Source organism: Molothrus ater, chromosome 3, assembly GCF_012460135.2.
Source record: "Molothrus ater isolate BHLD 08-10-18 breed brown headed cowbird chromosome 3, BPBGC_Mater_1.1, whole genome shotgun sequence".
Classification (NCBI taxonomy): Eukaryota; Metazoa; Chordata; class Aves; order Passeriformes; family Icteridae; genus Molothrus; species Molothrus ater.
The window spans coordinates 60,818,323-60,844,745 of NC_050480.2; the positions used below are offsets into that span (position 1 = coordinate 60,818,323).

The 26,423-nt window shown below is 43.3% G+C and overlaps 1 protein-coding gene across 1 annotated transcript in view; it reads right to left on the reverse strand.

Annotated features, from left to right (window-relative positions):
* The window catches only part of RSPO3 (R-spondin 3), a 58,393-nt gene extending 36,172 nt beyond the window's left edge, over window positions 1-22,221 (reverse strand). Inside the window, exon 1 of the mRNA XM_036404577.2 lies at window positions 21,934-22,221. Coding sequence (XP_036260470.1) covers window positions 21,934-22,030 — 97 coding nt within the window. The 5' untranslated portion in view covers window positions 22,031-22,221. The remainder of the gene's footprint in view (window positions 1-21,933) is intronic.
* Between the last annotated feature and the right edge of the window lie 4,202 nt (window positions 22,222-26,423).

Here is a 26,423-nt window from a genome sequence, read left to right on the forward strand (position 1 = left end):
AGAGCTGAAAAGTCAATAGTTTTGAAGCCATTTTAATGTTTCTGTACAATAGCAAAAAATATGAAAAAAGTCTAATTTGTATTTAAAATTTGTCTGTAGCCTAAACAGAAAAAACCCCCTCATATTTGGAAAGATTAATGGGCAAACAATGAACTATAAAATTTAATGATGACTTTTTTATTTGTCTAATATATTGTGTAATATCACTGATGCACATCAAAAGTGACATCTGACATTTTTTATGCACAATTGAAGAAGTGGTCGTAAAAACATACTTTTGTTGAAGTATTTCATTGGTAACAGTGGTAGGACTCACATCATTTAGGCTGGCTCAGAGCAGAATCCTGGGGGTGCATGTTTAACCTTGTTCTGTACATTCAAGTACAAATTTGTAAGACACATCTTCCTAACCAAGCTCCTTACACCAGAAAATTAACCATTTACTATTTCATGGTCTGCTTTTTCAGGTGCCAGATGCCTTAACCAGCTTGTAAAATATCTTTAGCACTTTGCAACATGCTCTGTTGAAGAACATTTTTCTAATAAGTCCAGTAATGAGGAAGAAAGAACTGTTCTGTTCTGTTCTGTTCTGTTCTGTTCTGTTCTGTTCTGTCATGCTGTAACTTAATTAAGCTGATGCAGAATGATGGAAATATAACCCATTATTGCAAATAGAACTGCCTAATATAAGTTATACCAACAATTAGTTAGGCTACAGTGAAAACCCAACATCCCCTAGATATTAGAAAAACATGAAATCACAGCAGTTATTTTTAAAGTATCCAACATGATGAATATTTGGCAGCTCAGCTGGTGGCTAGTGGCTTGCCACCACGTTGGGCTGCCATGAGACAGGGCTCGTATGTGAGATGACCGCAACAACACCACTCAAAATGCTGGGCTGCTGCAGAAAAATTGTGCTAAAAAATGTCACAAGCAGATGCCAAAATGGAATAAGTGAAAGGAAAGACTGAACTGTGCCCTAGAATGAAAATATCCTCCTAGACTGGCTTCTTGGCCTCCTGGACTTGCACAAAGAAAGTCAAGCTGTTTGTCTCACAGAGGTAGCAAACTGCTACCCCAAGTACCCAAAAAGCACGTGGCTCCTGGTGACTGCAATCAAAATCATCCATGAAGGGATCTAGGCCTGAGGTAGAATGATGGACCCAGTTATCAGCTTGTAATCAGTACACCACCAGAGCTCCGCATGATGTTCAAAATCAGCAAAAAATATTATGATGGTGTCAGTTCCACATCTCCAAAGCAAAAATATACACAGCCCAGCACACATGAAAAAGAACCCATGTGGGAAAAGGTAAAAGGTACAGGTTAACTTTCAGCATCTAGTTACTTTTCTTTTGCTAACAATACCACTGAGTTATGTGCCTTTGAAGAAAGTTAGGGGTACTTGGGTTTGAAGGTCGATAAAGTTGGCTAGTGAAGGTCCCTTTCTACCATTGTAAAGTACTAGAATCTATATTTTCAAATCTAGAGCCTCCAGGGAGACAACTAATCTCCTGCTTCATTCCTGTGTATAAACCCTCATTTTCAGAAGATGCAGGTGGTCAGAGGTCTGAAATTGAAGCTATTTATTCAGGAGTCCAATCAAAGAATTGCTATTTCATTTCTAGAGCCAAACTTAAAAATTTTGGCTTTATCTTCTTTGGGCTTCAATTTTCTTCATCTGCAAAGGAGAAACGATATTTATCTCTTAGGATTGTGAGGGTTAATTCATGGATATTTACAATATGTCCTCAGCTTTGGCTGAAATTTCTGGCTTCTTTGCACAAGAAAGCCTTCACGAGAGAGTCTGTTTCTGGCACCACATTAAACCTTGCTTTATAGAGGGTTCTCTCATATACATCAGATTATTATGGGCACAACTATTGAGTCATGGGTGCAAGTGTGGTAACAATTTATTGTAGTTATTCACACAACAATTCCATGCACAGATTTCAAAGGTGGACTGAGACAAGTTGAGAAGCCATTTCTTTTAACCTTCTGATTTCTGCTCTGTGACTGAAGAGATTAGATTATTGGAAAACATGCTATTAGCACTGGCTTGCAGCCAAAGGGTCTGCTATGGATTCTGCAGGGGGTGCTGTGCTCACTGTAAATTAAGGAAAAGAGCTGGGTAAGTTACTCCGGTGAGGAATGTTCCCTTTGGGAATTGTCCACAGCAAATGAGAGCTGTGATTGGTGAGCAAAGAGCAACAGGGAGAGGAAAAATAACAAAAAAGGTCAGAAGTTTCAGGGAAATAAAAGGCTCTTTTTCTCCTCTACACTGAGCACTAAGTTAACAAGCCTTAATGTTTCTTGATCCCTTTTATGCCACTTTCTGCCTACCCAGACCAAACTGGGAAAAAACCCCATTCAATTACCATGTAAGCCCATGATTAAATTCCTCTCCATTCCAAAAAACACATCAGCATATGGTTACCTGCACGCATATGTTACAGACCCCTTGACTTCGATTAGACTTGAATACCTGATTAAAATTAAGGACTCATTCTTAATGGAAGCTCTTGTGCTTGGAGCAGACACTTATCCTCCTGAAGTAGGCAAAAGCCTAACTCCTAACATGCTAGTTTTGAAAATAACACCTTGAACTTCTCAGTCATTAACTAAGTCAAAGTTAAACATTTCTATTTTTTAGCTCCTTACCCAATAGTTTTGGGGAATTTTGTATTGGCAAAAAAAAAAAAAAATCAAATCCTTTCAACATAATAACCATGTTTTCATGGTGTCTCAGAGAGTAAAGCCATTATTCTTTTCTCCTTATTTTTAGAAGATTGGAAAAAAAATCTCTTCCCTAATACTGCAGAGAAAAGCATAGCTGTGTGAATTCAAAAGACTTATGTAAGGCTTCTAGCACTACTTTATTAACTTTTTTAAATTAATGTTCATGCATTTTAAATCCCTGCCATTATATTTGGGAGTAAGATTCCTACAGTGCTTGGAGTCAGCAGCCCTGTTCCTTTGTGTGTCAGCAAGGGACTCAACAAAGATAATAATTTCAGTGCTTTTTTAATATAAAAGTGTTTGACTTTTAGATTACTAAGTAGTTTTATAAGGGGCTACTAAGCTATATCCTCAAAGGAAAGCAAACAGATTGTTTTGATTTCAGTAAGACTCAAAGCAGTGTCCTATAAAAGGAGAGACTCAAAACCTGTTCATTAATCTCCAAAGTATCTTTTTCAGCTTAAATCTCCTGTTTGACTTATAATATTTTCCATACCAACATCATATGTAACACTCCATATGGAAAAAAGCCAGTACCACAAAGGTGTTCTCACAGAAAATTAGAAAGAGGTGTTCAAAGGCAAGCTAAATAAAAAGGAGGCCAAATGACTGGGGAAAACATTTATGAAGTTTATCACATACATGGGAAAAATAGAATAAGTATAATTAATGCAAACTATCTTGATTTCAACCATCCTTAAAACCCCTGAGAAAATTATATAATCACATAGCAACAGCATCAGTAAGACTCCAAATATATGTGCAGTTATGTAGGACTTTTCACCCTGTGGTCCTCAAAGCACTTTACAGCAATCAAATGAGATGCAGCTCCATGATGTAAGTAAATGCTTTAGGGGCCATGTTACCTTTACCAACACATTTTTGGAGAAGAATTGGAAATGCAGTGCCTGTCTGTTGGTTGCTATAACCACTCTGTGCTGAGACATTTGGGGAACCCCTCGGGTTGAAGCTGTGACTCTTGCCAGCAAATCCAGATTGGCTGCTATTACTCAGCTTTGTATTGCAAGGAGGAGGCACAGCCATCCCAAAGCCCATGCCAAAGCAATAGTTCAGTACCAAGGATTCAGAAGGGACAGTGCATCCCCTCACTGCTACTTTTCCACCTATGAAGATCTTTAAGTTTTGAAGGGTCCTGTTGCTTCATAACCCTTGAGAGCTGCTGGTGGCAGGCAGGGCACAGCAATGAGGGAAATTGGGATGTCCTCATGTCTTCACTTCCAGCAGGAACACAGTTTCTTGGTCACAACATAGGGACAGCTCACTATTAGACCCTGCCTCAATTCTCCCATAACAATTTCGTAAGCAAAGAACAAGTACATGAATTTACCATACATATTTACCACCAAAAGGCTTTCACTGGCATAGAACAGGACTGAGCTCAGACATGCTGAGACCTCAGTCAAGCCTGCTCTTAGAGATAAAAAAGCATAGTAAAATCTGCAACTAGCTTAGGGGACAGTTTTCTCAAAAACAAGCCTTGTCTGAGCACACTTCACAACAGCAGTTCTTTGTCTAGGCAGTTAAAAAATAAAGGCAGTCTGTAACAAAGCATTGCCCCTAAAATATCTATGCTATAATGATACTGGAAGTAAGGATATAACCAATCAATGGTTGGAAATAGGCATCAGTGAGACTGCATTAATTAAGATAAAATTCAGAAAGCCTTGGTAGATAAAATCATTGCAGCAGTCTCAGGGAGGCAGTATAATCTCAGTCACAGGTATGTTTCAAATCAGAGGTGACATATCTTTTAAAAAGTATTCTGTAGCTTAGCCATAAATTATTGTGCCTGGGAAAGGAATTGAGTGGATCCAAGAGTTTATGCTAGGCACATTCTGACATCCCTTGCCGCTGTGCCCCTCTCTAGGGGCACATGCTGGCAAGATAGCCTTTTGTTAGCATTTTGCATTTTGATGGTATCAGCTATATCACAGTTTTCTTACTCACAGTGGGTTTTGTTATGCTTATCAATCTAATTCTAATTTTTTTAAGAAAATGAATAATAGTAGATAAAAGCAAATAAAAGTGCCATATTTCTAATATAAGGTGATGATCCAATATTTTCTTTGTGATTTGAGCACTAGTTGTTTCACAGGAGATTTCAGAAATTAAATAAACTTCAATTTCCTTATAACAAACTCCACATTGTTGCCTTATTAAGAAAACTGGAATTTTATGTCTAGTAAGGTTTCTATGTAGCATATCTGCTGAATGAGGCATCAGTGTAAGCAAACAGATGGTAGGAGACTTGTTGATGTTACCATTATATATTTGTGCAGGATGGAGAATGGGAGAATATCAAGAAAGTATCTTTTTGTTTTCACATAATTTTCTCTTGTTGTGTCTTAGCCACTTGTCTAATCCACTAGCTTTCTAAAGTTCCTGTTTCTTGAAGAGACCACTGCAGCTTTTCTAGAGCATGATTACCTTTTCTGCTTGGCCTTCTGAAACTCTTATAATATGCACACACAGAGATACAGAAGATAAATTGCCTTACATGCTACATTCTTCTCTGCTGTGACACAGAAGCCACCAACTCTGTAAGCCACCATGATCAGAGATGGGAGTACCCACCAAGTCAGCACGTTCCTGCTCAGTAGCTCATGCCCAACCCTCCCAGTGGTCCAGGCTGCTTTTATTGATTCCTCCAGCTAAGATCTAAAGTCACTTACAAAAAATGTTGACAAATTTTGAAATGTTGGATATGACTATGAAACTGAGTTGAAAGAATGAGCACAGATTGATGTATAGAATAATCCAGACAGATTATCCAGGCATTTTATTTAAGGTAAGAGGATAAGGAATGGGAAGGAGACTGGTAGCTTCAAAAACTAGACATGATGCAAAGAGGTCTGCCTTTCATGCATTATTTGTGAGTACCAGACATTTCCACCCTGGGAAAGCATCATAAGCAATCTGGATAAGCTCCAGGCCTTTGTCTTGCAGGACTTAACCAGTTCAAGGTGGACACTGGAGTCAAATTTTGTATCCAATTTTTACCCTTTCTCTACTGGAACTAGCACACTCTACTCAATGATCACTGACAATAAATAGAGTAATTAAAATTTTAAAAATCTGTATCACCAACCTCTGCTATGGTGTGCCCATGCATAGACATATACCTGCTGTTGACTGCTTTCCTAGAACACCATTTATTTTTTAAGCAAACAAATTGACTAACATGTAGGTGTGTTTATACATCTTCATTCATCTCAGTTGGTTGCAAAAGCAGCATTTTTTATTCTCAAAATTGTCCATGGGAAAGAGACTTCTGCTAGAATAATTTCTTAAGTATTTCATAATAAGATCCAGAACAGTGTTAGTGTTCATTCTTTCTCTGCCACTAATATCCTACTACACAAGGAACATCTAAGATACTGTATAAACAGGATAATTTTGGAATACAAGAGGGGTTAAAAAAAAATCCACCAGACCAGTACTTGTCTTTTCCCCTGTAACACATGACAATTCTTGATACACTTTGAGGTGGAAGGGGACTTGGTGCTTGGTGGTTTCTTTGATTTTGGTTTTGTTTTTTTTTTTTTTTTTTTGGTGGGGTTTTTTGGGGGGGTGGTTTTTTGTTTCTTTTGGTGGGGGGAGGTTATATTTTTGGGGCAGACCAAAGAATAGCAAAGATGTCTTAACAGAGACTCTGAGTGCTCTTGTGGCTTTATACGGATCATTTAAAATACATTGGTCAGGGTAACACACTCTGCCTGTTGCTGTCTGGAAGATTTGCAAGCATGGTACACACTCTATAGAATGCTGTCTCTGTGCTGATATTTGTAATGATAACACACTGACACTCAAATTACACTGTGTTCTGGTTGCTGCCTTCTGTCTTACAAGCAGCCTAGAGGTAGGACTTTCATATGCATTTGTAAAGAGTCTGTATCTGCAAACATTAATAAGAGCTATCACTTAGGAGCAGTTACTTACACTTTGTTTAATCTCTAATGGATTCTTCTAAATATTTACAGTAGAACAGTTTTCAGACCAAATGCTGGACATTACTGGCAACTTCCCAGCAGCCAAAAAGGAAAGAGAAAGAGAAAGAGAAAAGAAAAGAGAAAGAGAAGAGAAGAGAAGAGAAGAGAAGAGAAGAGAAGAGAAGAGAAGAGAAGAGAAGAGAAGAGAAGAGAAGAGAAGAGAAGAGAAGAGAAGAGAAGAGAAGAGAAGAGAACCTACTTGTTGCATTCTTCTGTGGGGCTTTAGTGAGACAGGTTCTGCATTGAGTAGCTTGGTGGCACTGAGCAAAATGGTCCAGAGGATTGTGCAAACCCCAGCATCAAGTTGTGGTTCAGTCATGTAAAACTGCCTGTATTCTTGTTTATCTTGGGGAAAATTACTGTCTGACTGTTTGCTTTGCAGACACTGAAGTAAATAAACTGTGTGAAAGGCCAGTGGCTGCTACAAGAGGTGGAGGAGCTCCAAATTGTTTGAGGTTGCCAGCATAGCACCTGCTGTTCTCTTGGACAATCTCTTGGCTGGTAGATCTGGAACTTGCAATATTTCCCTGTTGTTGTGGCTCCCTGACACAGGTTGATATGGACTGTAAAATAAATAAAGTTAATACTCTGAGGCTGAAAGAAAGCCCTTGGTGGGCCTCATCTCCTCGGGCTCTGAAGTTACCTTGGCTCTGATAAGACCAGGGTGTGTGGTGTGAAGCAGGTGTGGAGGAGTAACAAGAGGATGGGCACCAGTAGGAGCCTGTGGCTACTGTGAGGGACCTCTGTGCCAGCAGATCACCCACCAGGCTGTCCAGCTGTGTCCAACAAGTGGGGTTTTGGGCAGGCAGGAGGAGGGGACAGTGGCTGCATCACTGCTTTACAGCTGGCAGAAGTGCTGCTACATGGGAGGGGGGCCTGAGACACGAGGTACTTGTGTGTCTCGCTCTCCCCCACTGTGACACAGCAGGTCTGTACTTACACAAAAAGGCACCGAGGATTGTTATCTTTCTTTGGAAAAATTTCCATTGACTTGAAAATGAGAGCCTTGCATGAATAAGAATCTATGAATTTACCCAGATATATAAGTTTTATGTAACATTTGCTATTGTAAAGGCCTGTCCTAATTTTGAGATGTCTGTGTGTGTCTGTGTGTGTGTGTATGAATGCATGTATGAGAAGGAGAGAACTCTCACTGCCTACAACTGTTCTGCCAAGATAAACTTTGGAGCATTTTATAAATTAACTCTGCTCTGTGTGTTTATTTTTCTTTTGGAGATTCTAAAAAGAGACTGTTCAACCCATCTTATTAGGGGCAGCACATTTTTTTAAAGAGAAAAATAAGTTCCGACTCTGCACTGGAAAGTATTTGCTATTTTCAGCAAAAAGTATTCTTTCCTTCTGAACTGGCATATTAGATAAGATTTATATTTCTGACCTGACATTAGGTAGTTAAGATTTATTCTTCTATATTAACTTTACTGAGCTTGCAAGCTATTCATTTACAGCATAGAGAATATATTTATGGCAGAAGCAAAGAAAGTTCACTACAAAGTAGTAAAATATGTTATTAGGAGTGTCCTGCAGACTGATGAAAATTGTGAGTACCCTTGCAGCTGGCTCCCTTCTGACTCTTTTTTCCTTCTTTGTTATTTCAACTTTAAAACTTGAATTTGAAGTCAGTTTCAATGGCAAATAACTTAAAAGAGTCCAGATGATTCCAATATATCCACATATATGTACATACATTTACGTGTGATTGAGAGGTGTGGGGAAGGGGATAACAAGTGACTTGAATTCTCTCCGTGTTCTGCTGGCAATGACTCAGGCATAAGTAACATTGGACCTCGCTCTCCTGCCAATATAAATCAGGAGGAACTCCACTGGGGTATAAAGCTGGTGTGTGAGTGAGCGCTGAATCAGATCTGGAGCTTTTCTCTATCCAAAGGTGTGGACCCAGGCAATCTGTTAATGTCCAATTGACTTAAAGAGGGGAACCGCAGACTATGATGGAAACCTGGAAGTACTTCAAGACTCTATAGGCAGGTTGGAAAGGTTGGAAAGTTAGAGGCCTCCTATTGAAATCAGTGGCAAAACCTCCCATTGACTTCAATAGGAAAAGAATCAGGCCCTAGAAATGTCTGGAAGCCGGAGAATTGCATGGCTCAAGAAAAAGGTAATAGGAGCTGATGACTTGCACCAATAAATCACCAATGCAAACCTGGCCATGCTTGGTTTAGGCTCAAAATTGCTTTCATCTGATGTTTGTTTGAAACTTGTTCATTGTAAAACCTTAAAGAAGAACTGGCAGCTGAGAGAGCTGTCTGAGCACGAGGCCGCCGGCTGGACAGGGTGTGGTACCTCCTCTGCCCCAGCATCATCGGAGTGAGTCCATCTTAAAGAAAAGCAAGAAGCACTGGCCTGCTTGTGGAGACAGCAGTGCTCACACTCTCCTCTGAACCAGAGGATTTCTAATTCAGAAACTTTCAGACTAACTCTGTAAATCCACTTATACTGAATATTTTGAGGGAGGGGGATTATGGCTCCACAGCAAGCCAAGAGGAGGAGTAGCTATTTCCATTTGTGGACATTATTTAACTCCTGTCACTAGAGAGAATAGAGATATGCACAGCTTTGAGGAATTAAATGTGTTTGAGAAAGGGCTTGGCATAGGGAAAGTTGGGACCATCAGGCATTACAAGAGCTGGGAATTGCTTGTAGAGTGCAGTGAGCAGAGCTGCACATTGCAGTTCAGCTGAGGAACTCTGCTGCTCATCCTGTCTGCATCAATGCAGCTGAGGAGGATTCTACTTCTGAACAAACTCCTAATTGTAAGTTGTACTGAGTCGAGGCCAACTGCCCTGCCACACATCTTGACCATCCCTGACAGAGTGGTGGGGAAAAGCACAGTGTTATGGAGGGGGCTTTCCTCCCTCCTCAGTATTTTTGCAAACAAGGCATTTTTTCTGCTGGTCCCTGAAGGGGAGAGCAGTAGACAAACTGGATGGATAGTTTGGTATCTGTGCTTGGTCAAACAGCCATGGACATGTTTGATATCAGCTGACACATTCAGAATAGTTCACCACTTTACAAACTTCACACTTCCTGTTCTTGCATTTGATAGACCTCAGGACTACATTCTCTGTTACTCTATGCAAACCTTCCTATCCTTCCTTATATCTGTCATAGGCTCCAAGGATTCACATCTTTCTGTATATGCAGAGATTCATGGCTTGTTTTTACAATCTGTCTCTGTAAATCAAAGTTTTTCACTGCTTCTTGTCTCTCACCAAGAAACCCACTGCTATCATCAAGTCATTACACCACAGCTCAAGGGCATCCTTTCTCTTTCCACCATTTCTCCCCAAAACCCTGGTCTCAGCAATGCAAGTTGCAATAATTTGTAATTGAAAGAGAAAACTACGTCGAGGAAGAAACTTGCTTGCAGAGACAAACAGGGGGGTGAGGATGAGAGAACACTAAAAACATGTTTCTTTAGGGTGACACAAAGGAAAAATAGAAGTTTCTAAGAGTATGAGAAAATAAATATTTTAAAAATTGATTTGACAAAAGAAAACATTATTGTACATCCTGTATGTTGTATGTATGATTGCATGTGAATTCTGGTGTCTGTTCTGGTTCAATGCATTCACCTGCTAGTTCTCATTTCCAGTAGGCTTGGGCTGGGTTCATGTGTTGAGTAGATTATGAGAAGGACAAGGATCATACATGTATTAAATCTGGCAGGCTAATGGAGCTGATCTAGACTTATTACTTCCTCTACCATTTGCCACTTCAGAAAATGCAACATTTTGTGTCCGTTCCTGTGCTCACTTATTTAGCTAGTCTCTTCTGGTGAATGTTCTCATTTTGTGAATTACTTCAGGCACTACTTTGAGAGATAGTGCTCAGGTTCAATATCTGAGGAAGGGAGGGAAGGCAAAGAAGGAAAATGCTCAGGAATACACAGCGCTAGGCAGGGTGAATAAGTACAGCACAGAGAAAGCCATAGAATATTTCTTCTACACTTTTAATTGGCAAATTGCACCGGTTCTCTGACAAAAGACAGTGGAATACCCTCATGTTCTATACCAGCAACTCACAAAGCGAATTACAGGCTGCATTTCTGCTCCTTTTCTTGGTGATTGGCAACAAAAACCTCCCACTTATCCATGTTTTTTTAGTAGCCTTTATAAACACTTAGGCTGGATTCAGTGCACATGCAAATTTTATGCTTGCAGGGCTCTGTGAAATACTTGCTTCCTGACATGAGTTGTAGCTAGAAGCAGAATCAGTCCCTTAAACTTTGTGACATGTTTATTCTGCCTAAACCATGTCCCATTAAAAACAATGCAGAGGCTCTAATTGAAAACTTTGGGTTAGTATGGCATGTGCCTATGATTGTGACATTTCTGTTTGCTGGTAAAAGAGAGGAATATTGTCTTTCCTTGCACGTGCACCAGATGCAGTTACAGAAGTGTACCCATATGCATGGCCAACCCCAGGAACATCAGCAGCAGTGCTGCTGCATTGTCACAGTGGCAAGGAAAGACCCTTTTCACTGGAACCACCAATTTTCCCTGCCTAGAGCATAATGTCAGGAGCATCATCTTCCTTCCAAGTGGTTAAGTAAAATTCCCTGCCTAGTGATGCAGGTCATTTGAAAAGCAAGGAAGGTTTCATAACCTAAAAGGGAAGGGTCCATATCACTTTCTAGTACAGTTTTAAACATGACAAGCTAATCAGAAAGAAAAGAGGATCCCCTACCAAGCTTCCCAGGTAATTTTTTTGCTGTTCTTTAATTTACCATTTGGTTTAACCTACATAAAACTAATAATTTTGTTTTCCATGACCAAACAGATGATAAGAACAGTGGGAGAAGAGATGGAGTTTTCAGACAAACCAAAGGACTTCACATGGAGTCAAAAACTTCTACCTGAGGTTATTGGCATGAATTTCACCTATATTTTAAGACAATCTCAAAGTGAAGATACTTTAATTCTTGCTTGTGTTGATGTGAACTTTTGTGTATGTATGGGAATGCATACATATAGATAGATATATAGATATTAATGTGTAGGGAGAAGGGAGAGATAACAATGCATAAGCATAAGTTTTTCCAATTCTAGGACAACAACTGTGGGGTCAGGGGGTTCCAGGGAATTAACTATATAAGCCAGAGAATGTTTCTGTAGGAGTTAAGGAAGATGAGATGGAAGATTCTACTTCTGAATAAACTCTCTTATATGGAGTACTGCAATTTCTGTGACTGATCTCTTTTGAACAAGATGTGCCCAAGATCTCTGCATACTTCCAGATGAAAAACACAGGCCCTTTTTCCTGTTCCCAGAAGTAACCACAGCCAGTCATGGAACCAGACTAGAAGGCTCAACCAGCAAGTATCATAGATGAATAACTTACTTTTCAAGAAATTATGCAAGGCTTCAAAAAGGATTATGGATTGACTTTCATAATGCTTGGTGGTCATTTAGTGGTAGCTATGGTTAGAATCCTCCTCTATCACATAATCAAGAAAGTGTGGAAATTCAAGAGAAGGCTACTCTTTTGATTAATCTATTTTATCTGGACTCGGGTGTGATTTATCCTGTGGGAAAAATGAACTTCTCTGCTCACTGGGTAGCTGGAAATTATGTGTCTTCAAAAAGAGGTGAATAGCAGCCTGTCCTCATCTTGAACCGGTACAGTTCACAGTTTCCTTTGTGGCCAGCCAGATCCTGGCAGAGTAGTAAGATGCCCCCACTCTGATCACTCCCCACTCAGTGCTTCTAACCTCCATAAAGCTTGGGAAGACTTGTGTTTAGCAGAGTATCCAGGTACAATATGTAGATGCCTCATAAATGAAAGCGTGTTTGAAATTTCCTCCATAATTTTTACGTTCGTAGAGTGATTGAGAAAATACAACCATAAGATATGAGACAATACAACCATAATATATGTCACTGCTTGTTAAATACTGAACTCAGATGTGTGGCAGCTTACTTGCTCTATGTTTGAAGGAAGCTGGGGCTTTAAAGCAGTATCTTAGTTAATTACTCAGATGAATGAACATGGTACCCCTTCATGGAAAAGAATAAGCACTTTCAAATAATATTGATTTTGTAGATTTGTAGCAGAAATAAATTATGCCAGTGGAGATAAAATGCAATATTTTTGTCCACAATCTGTCTAAGGGAATTTTTTATGTTTATCTGTTCCTCAAAATTACTTTCAAAAATAATTATTCTTCAGAAATAATGTATGACTTAAGCAGCAATGAGGATGCCCTTTTGCTGACATTCACTCGAAGTTGAATCCTACTGACACATTTTTACACCTCTGAAACTTCTCCTCAACCGGTAGCTTAAAAAGCACATTTAAATAATTTTATTCCTAAAGTTGGGGTCTTGATCTTAAAAATACTTGTCTGGGACATAGCACAAGTTATAAATTCTACACTCTCATACAGAATTCTACTTTCCCTTTTAATACGCCCTCAACTCTGAAACTTGTCAATTGCCCAACTCTTCGTAAAACATAAACACAAGAGACAAATGTGAGATTTCATTTTGGACTGTAAAACAGAAACTGTTGTGGGGTTTCTTTTTTTTTCTTTTGCAAAACACAAAATCATGTCATTTATTTGCCTTCCAGGCCTTCAGGATCTTGCTATTAAACATCTGTGGCCAGTATGCCCAGCATAAGAAGGTCTCATTTCAGCTGATTATTTTTAGTCCTGTGTTATACTAAAACTTCTGGAATCTTCATCCATCCCCATGTGTTTGCGAAATACTTGCACTTAATATCTTCTGACTCTCATGTTGAATAAATAGCCTTTGCTCCCACTTTTCTATTTGGGAGGGCTAGCTCTTCCCTCGGCAGTAACATCAAGTAATATAACACCAGCAACTCATTATTCAGTGGCATAGAAAAAGTGAAATTAATAATGAACATTCTAGGAAAAGGAAACAAGGTTATGAAACACTTGCCGACACTGGTTTGTGTAATCTTCATGAATAAGCAACTCAATAATGCTGGGCAAGTGTGTGTGGGAGGCTCATTCTGGAGAAACTGGCTGTTTTCCTCTCTCTGACTAGTTGAGCTGTTATGATAAAAAATGTTGTTGCTAAAGAAACCTGTAATAAATCCTTAGGGGAGTATTGCATGTGCTGATAACATACATAAACTTTGTAAACATATTAAAGTGTCGGGTTTTAGTAGCTCTGGTTCATGTGGATGTTCGTAAAAGTTTTTCAAGGAATGCAATGGAAAGCTTGTTTCACCAGCTGGTTGCTCCTATGATTCTGGTTTACATGAGGACCTTGTCTTCCTTCCCCTTGAAACACAGCCTCACCCTGTAGGAAGCTGCGTTAAAATATCTAAGCCCTACCTCTGCTGTGACTTTCCATGAAAACACTATCACCAGTGAAGCTGTGTACCCAGGGAGTTATCTGGGGAGAAGTGGGGTAGATAAGCTGATGCTTGGTAGATTTATGCTGTTCCAAAAATCCCTGCTTTGTGTCATGATGAACTCCATTGACACCTTCATCAAAGTACAGCTGGGAGCTCTGAGGAAGATATTTCAGTTGCCTTTTAGTAGGTGAGAAGAGTTGGGTGCCTACAAAAAGGAAAAAAATCCAGCACGCTGAACAAAGGAGCCTTAACCTGGTCTGAAAAGATGAGGTCAGAAACTGTATCAAATCCTGGATGTCCAGGGAATTGAGGTGCCCTGGCACTACTACACTGCACTGCAAACCAGTACATTCTTTAACAAAAGAAAGGAGAATTCACTCTTTTCTTCTGAAACATACCAAGAAGGAAGCAGCAGCCCTGCTGCCCCTTAACGCATCCAAAAGCTTAGCTGCTAAAACATTTGGCCAGGAATGGAAAACCTAAGCAAAATTCTTCCATATAGCACGACTCTAGCCTATCTGTATTGCTATGCTCTAATAAAGTGATGTTTTTCACCTGGATTTGCATGTAATCTCAGGTTGCCACTCACACCAATTTTAGTTTGCATAGGAAAGACAAGGGCTTAAGGGCTGGGTATGGAGCAGGAATGCATGTGACTTTAGTCCAATGTCAGTAAGCAATCATCTGCAATATTATGTGCTCTGTGTGGAGGAACTTGGCATTGATATATTTATTATTTGTTGCTATTTATTCATTGCATTTTTTTAACACAGGGTTCTTTAAGAGAAAATTTCAAAGTTGCTGCATGAAAGGATCTGAGCACAGACAGATGTTCAGTGCCAGTAAGATGAAACATCACGTTAGAAATTACAGAGCATCTGAGAAATGTCCATGTGTTGAGGGTGAGGTGGAAATTAAGCATTATTTGAAGGTGAGTGACTAATATTTAAATCCTGTCCCAGACACACCTTAGGCACCTCATGTCCAGTTCTTGGATGTGAGCCTTTCTGTGTTTGCCCTTGCCCTTTACAGGAAGCCACAGGAATCACACATCGTTACTATCCCAACATCTATCAATGACCTCCTGTTTCATTTTACAGTGCCCCAAAATCTTCTTTACCCTGCAGAATATATTAAATGTCTGAAATCCCGTTGAGGACCTTGCAATTTTAAACACGAAACCTATCAGGATGCTATACTGACACACATTAAGAAGCTTGAAAGTATAAAGTTTATAGCAGCACTGTGAGAACTTGGTGTAAACCTGTGGTTTGGAGTTTTACTTTTATTTAAAAGTACTACTACAAGCATTCCTTTATGCTCTTCCTCCTCTTGTTTGGAGCCAAGGAGCCAAAATATCAGTGCAAGCCTGGGGTGCTGCTTCAAGCTGCCAGGAGCTCAGTGGCACTGCCATAGCCAAAGGCTCTGCCAGTCCAGCTCTGATTCCCCATAGGTGAGTTCTTGCCTAGGAGCACTGGAGCAAGATGTGTTTTGTGGCTCCTTTACTTCAGTGGCTGTTATATTTGTTTACAGGAGTAAGTAACACTAACATTTTAAAATGCAAGGTCGATAGCTCATAATCTGGAAACTGAAACACACAGAAATGTTTATTAGTCAGCTGTCGGACAACCGTAGTACTATCGTTCCTTAAGAAGCATTGCTCATCGCACTGCTCTGTTCTAGCAACAAAAATAAGGTTAAAGTACTCATTAAAAAAATCTGTTGGATTTTATTATGACAAAACACCTAATTTTAATGATTCTTCTGTCACCAAAAGCTCAGTTATTCAACTATTTATAAAAGAGTTGCAGCTCTCATGTTTGTTTTTTTTTTTTTGAGAGCCATAGCACGTTTTGCATGAATAAATGTTCCCTGAGTACTTTCTTCTGAAGCATTGTTTGTGGTAATAGCAGACACAGTTTTGTATAAAAATGTGCATGGTTTCAGCTGCCTTTTGTCATCTGATAAGATTGCTTTGTTCAGAATTATTTTGGTAAAAACATTGGCAAAGTGATTTTGAGTCGTTCAGACTCCAAAATTAGAAGTGAGACAAAAATATTTTTTATTAGCTTTTATATCTCCTCCACCAAGCTTTTGCAACTTCTACTTTAATTTCTAACGAAAGGGACAATTCACTGCAGGGGAAAATTCGGTCTTGAGAACATCATAGTTTTAATGGAGGAGTGTTGCTAGTAGTCACTGTCTATAAATGATTATGAAATGACAGACAGCTTGCTAATGTTAGTGATAAAGTGCAGTGGTACAGCCAGTACACTTGCTCTGCAAACCAGAGAGCAAAATGAGCATGCTAAGCAAGAGAAAATGAGTAAGTCTGTTTTTTGAGTTCTAGCTCAGATTTTATCAGGTGTAACTTCCATAGTCTCCAGTGAAAAATTTATAGCAAGAAGAAACAGCAGAATGGGGATTGGCAAAGGCTTGGTATGTTAAAGGCAAAGCTCAAAAGAAGAAATTAGTCTCAGTTAACTTGTTTGGCTTCAGTTGGCTCAATTGATGGAAGTAGTAAAATAATGATACATATGATTAAGAAAGAGACTGCCTCCCAAGCAACTTAAGTATGATAGTTTTGAAAGGTAAGAGTCATTGTTTCAGCCTCTTTAGGGGCTTTACATATTGGAATCATGCAATTTTTCAAGTATTTTAGTATGGGATTTCTTCCAAATTCAAAACGTATCCTGAGGTCCTGCAGAAAAAAGCTCACTACAGCTGCAGCATAGTCCATAGGACTTTCTCCACTGAAAGTAAAGGAGGCATGTTCAAGCTCTAAAACCTTCTTACTAATAATAGCAATATTTTATTCTCTTTGCAGAGAGAAATAGGACTTTTCATGTATTTTCAGGTATACCATCCTACATCATTATCTTTGAGAAGTTGTAGTAACATATATTTAAAGTCTAACATGAATTTTATATAGTATAAGAAATGTCTTCAGCAGGTTATAGAAAAAAATTAAAATTATCACCCTTTCAGATATCAGGTATGAAATGGGAACTGCTCAGCAATGTCCTTTAGTCTCTGGGGATAACAACACTTATCATTCCACATGTGCTGGTATGATCAGGCACAGATTTTACATATATACCAAGTTATTTTTTAAAAATAACACAAGCAGTCCATCCTTATCACGCTTCAAAAGCTTTCAGAGATTGGTAGTGATTTTCTGATATTTAATTTTTTAAGATATCTCAACAATGAGATATGTTCACAGTTTACAACAACACGATGGAACAGCTTCTGTTTCCAATGACTGCAATAGGAATTTTAAATGGGCAGATTCTCATCCAAAAAATGAAAAATATTATTTCATTGCAAAAAAGAAAAGGACGCACTTCTTGCCATCAAAGTATTTACCCTCACAGTGCTAATATGAAGGGATTAGAGAAAAAATTATCAGCAGCATACAAACACTTTGAAAGAGAACTAACAGTAATTCAATCCTGCCCAAGGGGTGCTGCTTGATGGCTGCTTGCCTGGCTGACTTCTGCTTAAAACTGTTACACCAAGATACAAAATTATTTCTATTTTTAAAAATTAGTAACAATATCTATATTACATACGAACTCTGTAGTACTGCCATCTGTGATGTGCAAACCCTGAACATACGTGTAGGTATCTATAATATATATAGGTGGTGAACTATTAAAAGAATTGTTTCTACAATGAAGTGTTATTTTAATTAGTAATTTAACTCCTTTTTTCTTGCTGACATTCTACCTCCATGTGAATTACACCCTCCTCAAGAGTATAAAAAGACTGAAGAAATAATTTCACCAGTTGGTGTTTTGTCAATATTTTCCCGGTTTGTTTTAATTTATATAGCTAGCTATACAAATGGGTTGTTAAACACCTCCCTAATTTTGAGTTTGTAAGTAGTTGTATGCAAACCAAACCAGAGATGCAGAGTGTTTGCAGACTGGAGCACTCCACTAGCAATTGTGACCAGAAGCAGATGCTGGAAGACCTGCAGTCCCACATCAGCAGAGGAATGGACAGAGGAGCAATGGAAGGCAGGCAGGAGGGAAGGCAGGAAGGCAGGAAGGCAGGAAGGCAGGAAGGCAGGAAGGCAGGAAGGAAGGCAGGAAGGAAGGAAGGAAGGAAGGAAGGAAGGAAGGAAGGAAGGAAGGAAGGAAGGAAGGAAGGAAGGAAGGAAGGAAGGAAGGAAGGAAGGAAGGAAGGAAGGAAGGAAGGAAGGAGCACTGGGTATCCTGGACGTGCTGTTGTAGTGAAAGGCAGGAGACAATTTGATGGGCTACCAATAATCACGGGAGCTCTACATCCAAATTGCATTTCCATAAAGTCATACATATTATTTTAGCCACAAATGTAGGAGTGTAGTAGAAATACAGAATTTTCTATCAGTCTACTTATTCTGGATTTCCAAGTTTAGTCCATGGCTCACTGCTAGTCCACAGGGTCATGGCAAATGGTCTGCCGGTCACTCACAGACCCGCAGCAAATAATACTTCATTTCCGTCTACTAGAAGGTCAGTGGGAGATGTACATAACTGTCAGTACTAAGTTTTGGGGGTTGGTAGTAGTCTGCAGAGCCAAAATATTTTGGAGCTATTGACTTGATCGCCCTTTTTTTTCTAAGCAAACTGCAATCACTGGCCAATACACAGAAATTCTTATTTATTGGTACGCTAGTCTATACTCAGCTGCATATTACTCTGTCTTGTAAGACTCAAACTAGCAACTTTGTTAATCTTGATTGCTCTTATCAGAATAAAACCACAAATTTCTCTGCTAGTGATATGTTTGCTTTTAACTTTTATTGTGTTCTATGTCTAATTCTGGACCCAATCATCTGTCTGCACTTTGTTGTTGACTTCAGAGGAGTTTTATCTCTCCACAGCTGACTATATCTTTACTACTGATCACGGGACAGAAATTCAGGACTCCCCAGCTGGAAAATTCAGTAGGAGTTTGGAGAGCAAAAGGATTGCGAACTAGATATTTCTCATAGGAAGGATACTTTGGCAATAGGTACAAAATAAGTAATGCTTCAGGACCAGATCCTTCTGATGGGATAATTTAACAAATGAACTTCAATTTATACCAGCTGGGACTCTGGCATGGTATATTCTGAATTAGCCAGTTCAGATTTTATAATTACTTTAAAATATGTAAGTCTACAATATAATACATGGAGTGGAGGACTCTGATAATAACCAAAACAAAGTAACATGGGCTTACTGACTGCTTGATGGGAACTTATTTGTATTATATTTAAAAATAAGCAGGTTAAAGAGAAATTTTAAAATATTTCCCTAGGAATGTGCTCATGATTTGTGACTAATGGAGACTATCTCAGCGAAAGAAACAGAAATCCAGGGAAAGTCTTCCACAGAGTAGATTAATTTGGCAGGTGCCGTCTTTATCTGCACACTACAATTACAATAAAGTTGCACTATTCGCTAACAGCGATTCATAGGTTTTTAAAGCCAAAGTGATTCGTGCAAGTGATCATAACCACTTTTATAATCTTTCATAAACACTCACTCTCTAATTCTTTCCTTCAAGCTAAGTAACGACTATTTATACCAAAACGTGTTTTGCAACCAGCTGGACTTGAAGACCTCGGCCAGTAGATGATGTATAGCACATCCAGGTGAGGTGTTCTGAAAGGCTTTTTTCCTTCACTGCCAAAATAACGAGCCAGATTCCCATTCTGACCCTCTAGCTGTGGTTTTCCAGCCACTTGTTCTGCTCTGAATTTATCTTAACTCCTACACTTCAACCATAAAAACTTTGTCATAAAAACTTTGAGCAAGTGCTCAGTACCTTCTCCAAGGTGTACCAACCAGCTAAATATTCGCGGCCAACCCTTCCGCCCTATTGCCCGAAAGCCGTCCCGCTGTGCAGGTTGCCTGAGGACGAGCGAGGTGGGACGGCGCTCTCCGGGAAGAGCACGGCGCCTCTGCCCCGCCGCTCGGAGGCGGCGGCCGGGGGCAGGAGGCAGACCTGCCTTCTCCCGCCGAGAGCGGGGCAGCTCCGTGCCGTGCCGAGCCGAGCCGAGCCGTGCCGTGCGGCGGGAGCCGAGCACCTGCAGCCGCGGGCTGCCCGCCGCGGCGCGGGACAGCAGAGGTCGCCGCCGGCCCGGCGCTGGCCCGGCGCGCCGCGCTCCAGGTGCCTGCCGGAGCGAGTTCGGGAGGAGGGGGCCCCGCGCTGCCCCCGAGCCCTGTCTGCTGCCCCCCGAGCCCTGCCGTGCCCCCAGCCCTGGACTGAGCCTCTGCCGAGCCCGTGGGGCAGCCCTACTGCTGGGGGTGGGGGGCAGCCGCAGCTTGCGGGCCCGCGGTCGCCAGGGGTTAAAGGAGTGGGTGGGAGGTGATGGAGGCTGCGGAGCCCTCCCTTGCCAAGGATAATAAACCGGATGCCCTGACATGTTTTACTTAGCCCTTAGTGCTCCCTCGCTGTGAGGCCGTGGGGATCGGAGGGCTGGAGCCCCGGTCTCTCTCGTCCGCAGCTCCGCTTTAGGGGCACTTTAGGTGAATCAAAACTTGTTTGCAGGAGGCAAACCATACAAAGGAGGCTTTCAAGGGCCAGCCGTGCCAAGCAGGGCAAGGGAGCGAAGGCTGAGCAGGAGAAAATTAAAATAACAGTACCTCCCCTCCCTGAGGAAGTAACTCAGTTACTTCTTGCTGATGAAGTGCAGGGGGCTGTGTTTTATGACATTTCCTCGGTGTCTGCAGCTGTCAGGGGGAGCGGACAGGCATGAGCAGCCCCTCCGCGGTAGGTGCGCAGAAAACGCCTCCTGTCCCGAAGCAGCGGCGGGTCCCATTCAGGCGAGGTGGCGAGGCCGGGTCGGGGGCACGTCCCGCCGGCCTCTGCCGCCGCATCCCGCCTCATCCACGGCTCCTTGCGGCAGGGTCACGGCAGGGCTCCGGCCGGCGGCACTGCCGGAGGTGTCACCGCGGATTCGAGCCCACACCGCACCACCACGCCGGAGCCAGAGACCGCCTGACCGTGGCAGCGCCCCGCGACCTGGACAGCGACTTCCCGAGGGGGCGACTCGCTGCTGCCTCCCTGTTCTTTCTTCCCCGATGACGGGGGGCTCTCCTTTCTAACACTCACGGGGAGCAGGCAGCTTCTGCCAGCACCCTGGGCGCTACACCTCGCCCTCCCGGCCCCCGCCTGCCTCTGCCCCGGATCCGGGCGGAGATGGACCGGCGCCGGTTAAATCAGAAGGGATGGACTCGCCTCATCCCATGGGATTAAAATCTAAAAATTTTTAAAAATTTAAAAAATTCAGGGGCCACGGTCCCAGGACGGTGGCAGTGGCCAGCGGAGGCTGAAAGGCAACGGGCCGGACAGAGCCTCGACATCCCCAGCCCCCCTCTGCATTGCCGGGCGCCAGGCTTAACCTATAGCGATAATCCGCTCTGCCCGCTCTTGGGAAGGGGGCTTCCTGACCGGGATGGAGAAAGGCGCTTAGGGCATACCGGCAAGAAGTTACCTGCCGTGTCATCGCCCCTTCCCTTCAGAAAGAGGGACCTAAGAAAGGACGTTCCCTTTCACCAGAAATTAAAATGTAAAGCACCAGACGCAGGTCTTCCCAGAGCCCGCGCTGCTCATCCCAGTGAGGTGAGAAAGAAGAGCAGAGAGAGGTCAAAAATCGCTTTCATCCCTTCAGTTGAATGAAACTGCCTGCAAATCCGCTCGGCCGTGCTGCTGACGCGGGATTTAGTTCCCAGCGCGCTCGCCCGGGCACCGGGGGCACGGAACCCCCCGGACAGGTGAACAGCACAACGAGAGGAACCAGAAGTTTTCAAAGTATAAATCTCTTCGCACTTACTTCTTCCCTGTCGCCGTACCCTGGAGGCGTGCTGGCTGCCAATGTATTCCATAAAGTTCAAAGTGATAAAAAACCAAGAAATCAGTCGCAATTGCATAGTAACCCTTTGAGAGTTCGACTTCTCCTTTTCGTCCTTTTTTTCTTTCCTTAAAAAAAGAAATAATAAACCGGGGTGGTAGGCGGCAAGGGATGAACACAGCAGCAGAAATACCTGCACTGAGATCCAAAGCTGGGCTTGGCCGGCTTGATGTCTTTTGCCTTTTTTTTTCCTCTTTTTTTTTTTTTCTTCCTTTTTTTTTTTTTTTCTTTCCCTTCCCCTTCGCTTTTCCTATTGCACTTTCCAGCAGTCTGCCCCGCTACCTGCCGCAAACCTCAGAGGGCAGTCAGCAGCGCAGAGGAGCCGAGCAGCCGCCGCCGGGGTCCATGCCGGGCCGGCGGCCGGCAGCATGTTGTGAGGGTGCCGGGGTGCGTGCGGCTGTGCGCGCCCGTGTGTGCGCCGGGCGGGCGAGGTGCCGACAGGACGGATGGATGGATGGCGGTGGGAGAGGAGTGTGCGAGGGCGGGAGCGGCGGGGGGGCAGAGGGAGGACCCAGCCCCGCCGCCGCCGATCCGGAGCAGCCGCGCTCTGCGCCGCGGGCACCGCCAGCCGCCGGGCGCAGGTGGGCCGGGCCCCCCCGGCTCTCCCGCCCGCCGACCAGGAGCCCCCGGGCTTCATGCGGGAGCTGCTCCTCAGCGGGGCCCCGGGGGAGAGGCCCCGGGGCGGGGCGCGCCGGGAGGAGGCGATCCCCAGCGCCCCGGCACGGCGGGAGGAGGCTCCCCGCCCCCGGCAGAGCCCCCTCGGGGCAGCGGCGCCCGAGCATCCTCCGGCAGCGGGGCCCGCGCCGGCAGCCCCCTCCCGCAGGTCTCCGCTCGCCTCCCCTCCGCCGCCGGCCTCGCCGGGGTCACGGCGGAGATGCCGCTGCCCCCCGCGCCCCGGCCCCGCCGTGGGGAGGGGCGCCCCCACTCGCCGGGGGGACGGGGCGGGGTGCTCAGCCCTTCCCTGCGGAGGGGCACACGGCGCGGCACCCTCTCTTCCCTGAGTTTGCCCCTTACATCCCGGCTCGCAGTGGAGGTGGGGAGATGGGAGTGGGGCGCTGCGGGGTCTCCTGCCTCTCGGGATTTTTTTTCTCCGTTGTGGCCTTTCCCCACTGGGCAGGGGTTTTCCGGGGTGGCTTCTCCGGTGGGAAGGAGCAGAGCAAACCCGCGTGTCCTGCCGGGGTCGGGACCGTCGCCACGTCCGGGGGACGGCAGGCGACACACGGGGCTGGCCCCGGGCCGGGGTCGAGCGGAGCCGTGAGCCCGGGGTGAGCACAGCAGCCTCTCGCCCCGGGACCGCCGGGAGCCTCAGCAGAGCGCCGGCAGCAAGGGCACAGCTCGTCTGCACCTCGGTGAAGCGAGGCAGCCTGTTTGACAGAAGGGTATCGCGTTTCTTTTCTCCTGCAAGAGTTTCCTTTTGGGGTGAAGGGGAAGGCTACAGAGGGAGTGTGAGGTTGATTCAAGGTAAAACTGGCGACTTCACTGAGCCCCCTCTCGCTTGCCTTATCTCGGGTGTCTATCGCTGGGATGAGAGAGTAAGCCCTGTAAAGCAGCGCTGATCGCATCAAGAACCTCAATGGTGTGACGAGCGGCCACTCTTATTTGTAACTGTTTTCCCCACTCTCTCCCCCCGCTGTCCCTCTCAGAGCTGTTAAATATCGGCACCATAAAATGTGGGGGATTTAAAGGTCTGTGGGAGGCTCCCTTTGAAAAAGACTCTGGGGAAAGTCTTTCTAATCCAGGATACTTGAGCCGGATGGAGTGGGATTGCCAGAGAGGCATAAAATAAAAATCATTCAGCAGACAAAACTAGGGGCTACCCTGACATGTAGAAAGTGCATTTGTCTCGATGTTTCGTTTCGTTGGAGGTTGAAACTTCTTGTGTGCTAGTGTGTACGTAAAAATAGCTGAGCAAGCCAGGCGAGTGGCATAAATAAACAAGGCAGTGGAGAAAGGATGGGACATGTATTTGAGCCAACCTGCAGCTAGCCAGTCGACTCACTCGAGCAGCATTAGCACCACTGGGCAGAGAAAGCATGTCAAAAAATAAACGCTCTGAGAGAAACATAAGGAAAACATTAAACAAATGGGGAGTGCAACTCCCTCTCCTTGCTCTGACAAAGCACGACTGAGAAACTCTGCTCACTGTCTCTCCAGCCTCTTCCCTTCGCTGTGTCCTCGCTCCAGCGGAGATGCGTGGGACAGATGTGCTGGGAGAGAGCCCCGGGGACTGCTTGGGTCACCCAAGAGCCTCAGCAGAACCGACCTGTGGAGTGTGCACCAACCCAGGGCCAAGCAGTAGGGTAGGGCATGCATGAGTGACCAGCAGCGGGGGGAGAGGTGGTTTATTGGCTGTGGAAGAGGGGCAGAGACATAGACCGAGGAAAAAACAAAAGCTGTGCCTTGACTCAAGACAGGATCCAAAAAGCGGCAGGGTGAGAGGACGCCAGGAGCCTGGTTGCCTCCACAAACCAGCCCCATTAGGGGGAAGAAAACCACCCAACAACAATAACAAGCTGAACCCATAAACAGTTACTGCCGTTCTGCGATAAAAGGGGAAGATTTATATTGTTGAAATGTGTGGAAGGAGCTTGTTCCAGAGCAAAACTCTGGCGTGCAATTCTCTGTTTATGTCGCTCATCCCGATGGATGAGATATCAGCGGCAAAGTTCAGGCTGACATCAGCCCTGGGGAGGCAGAGCCAGTGAGCGGGCTGGGCTGCGCAGGGCTGCACAGCTGTGCCTGGGCCTGCGCTAGGTGGACGATCAGTTTTGGGGAGATCCAGCACACAAGAAGCCTCCCTTCACCAGGCTGGGAGATGTGAGGAGCAGCAGCAGCACACACTGGGAGGGAGCTGGATGCAGTGTGCTCTCCTTGCAAGCGAAACAGATGAATCGGAAACAGTTCCCAGGGTTGTTCAACGCGCTGCTCTGTTTTGGGGTTTATTAAAGAGGGTGGGGAGGGAAAGAATGGCTGATGGTCTCTGTGCTGCCGGAAAGTCAAATACGTCTGTTTTACTGAGCTGCAATGAAGCCAGCAGCAGGAGTCTGTAAAATCAACTAGGTATTGTTTTGCTGTGGTTTGGATTTTTTTTTCTTTTTTTAAGGAGTGTAATCCTTTCGTCAAAGAGTAATAGTGTGTGGTGTTTTCACTATTGTAATTCCTGGCCATCCTGTGCAAAATCCCACAGCTAGAAAATCTTGATTTCAGTTTTCCAAATAGCTAATACATTGTATTAGAGAAAAAGGTGGCCTCAGGATCCTCAGATTATATTGCAAATAAAATATTAATATTCAATTATTAGCTGATATTGTGTTTGCTTAAAATGGCACTCTAGTCATAAAAACTAGCCATGTGAACAGGACAGCTGAATGCTCACCCTTTGTCATTCTTCTCTAGACTGGAAATAGTTTGTGTAAGTGAACAAAAGAGTCAGTAATTTGCCTTTTCAACTTGGGAAACACAGTAAAGGAATAAAGGATTGCTTCTGATATATAACTTGAAAATGAAGCATACTGTGTCTGATACATATTCTTATTTTTCAGGTACTGATCAGGGTGTAGATGGCAGAGGTCAGACTCCACCACCAAGGATTCATTTCTGGTAGCAGCTTCCCCACAGATCTGGGTCAGTAATGTCTGAGAATGGAGGACTGAGTTGGAGGACTGGAGCAGGAGCCTGAGTAACAGTTGCACAACTCGACGCATCTACTATTTGTTAAACACCCACAATATTCTTGGCACCACACAGGACCCCAAATCATGACAGTCTTTGCTCCAGATTTCTCTTTTCCTGTGCTAACTAAGGGCAAGCACAGTTGGCAAAGCACACAGAAAGACACCAATATATAAGAAATTACCCAGAACCCACCTACCCACCCACACACACACAGATACACACACATAGATGTACTTGTGTTTCTGTGTGTGTGTCTTTTCCGTATTTCCCAATCTGACAGTTGTTACTTCTCTCTGTATTTGCTAACATAACCCATTTGTTATTTAGTCATGTTCAATTTAGGAGGTTAATCTCCTGTAACATCATGAGTATTCTCAAAAGCTGTTAATATCACAAACAGAAGATTATACTTGAATAGTCTAAGTATACTGAAAAAAGTGAGTAATGAAAAATGCTTTACTCACAAGTTGAACTTAAGTATACTTTTTAAAAAATAATCTGATTCCGAAAAATCCAGTCCCAATATTCTTAGTAATGTTTTTATGTTTCAGATATTTAAAATATCTAATGGCAAAACACTAACAACATGTGCAGCAGAGAACAATCCTACACTGGCAACAAATAGACTAGATGACCTAATTGATTTTTCCCATCTCCGACTTGTGCAATTCTGTCATTGTAATAAAATCCCTGTGTAATCAAAGTTTACAGGATCAGGTCCTAAATTAGCATGTCGA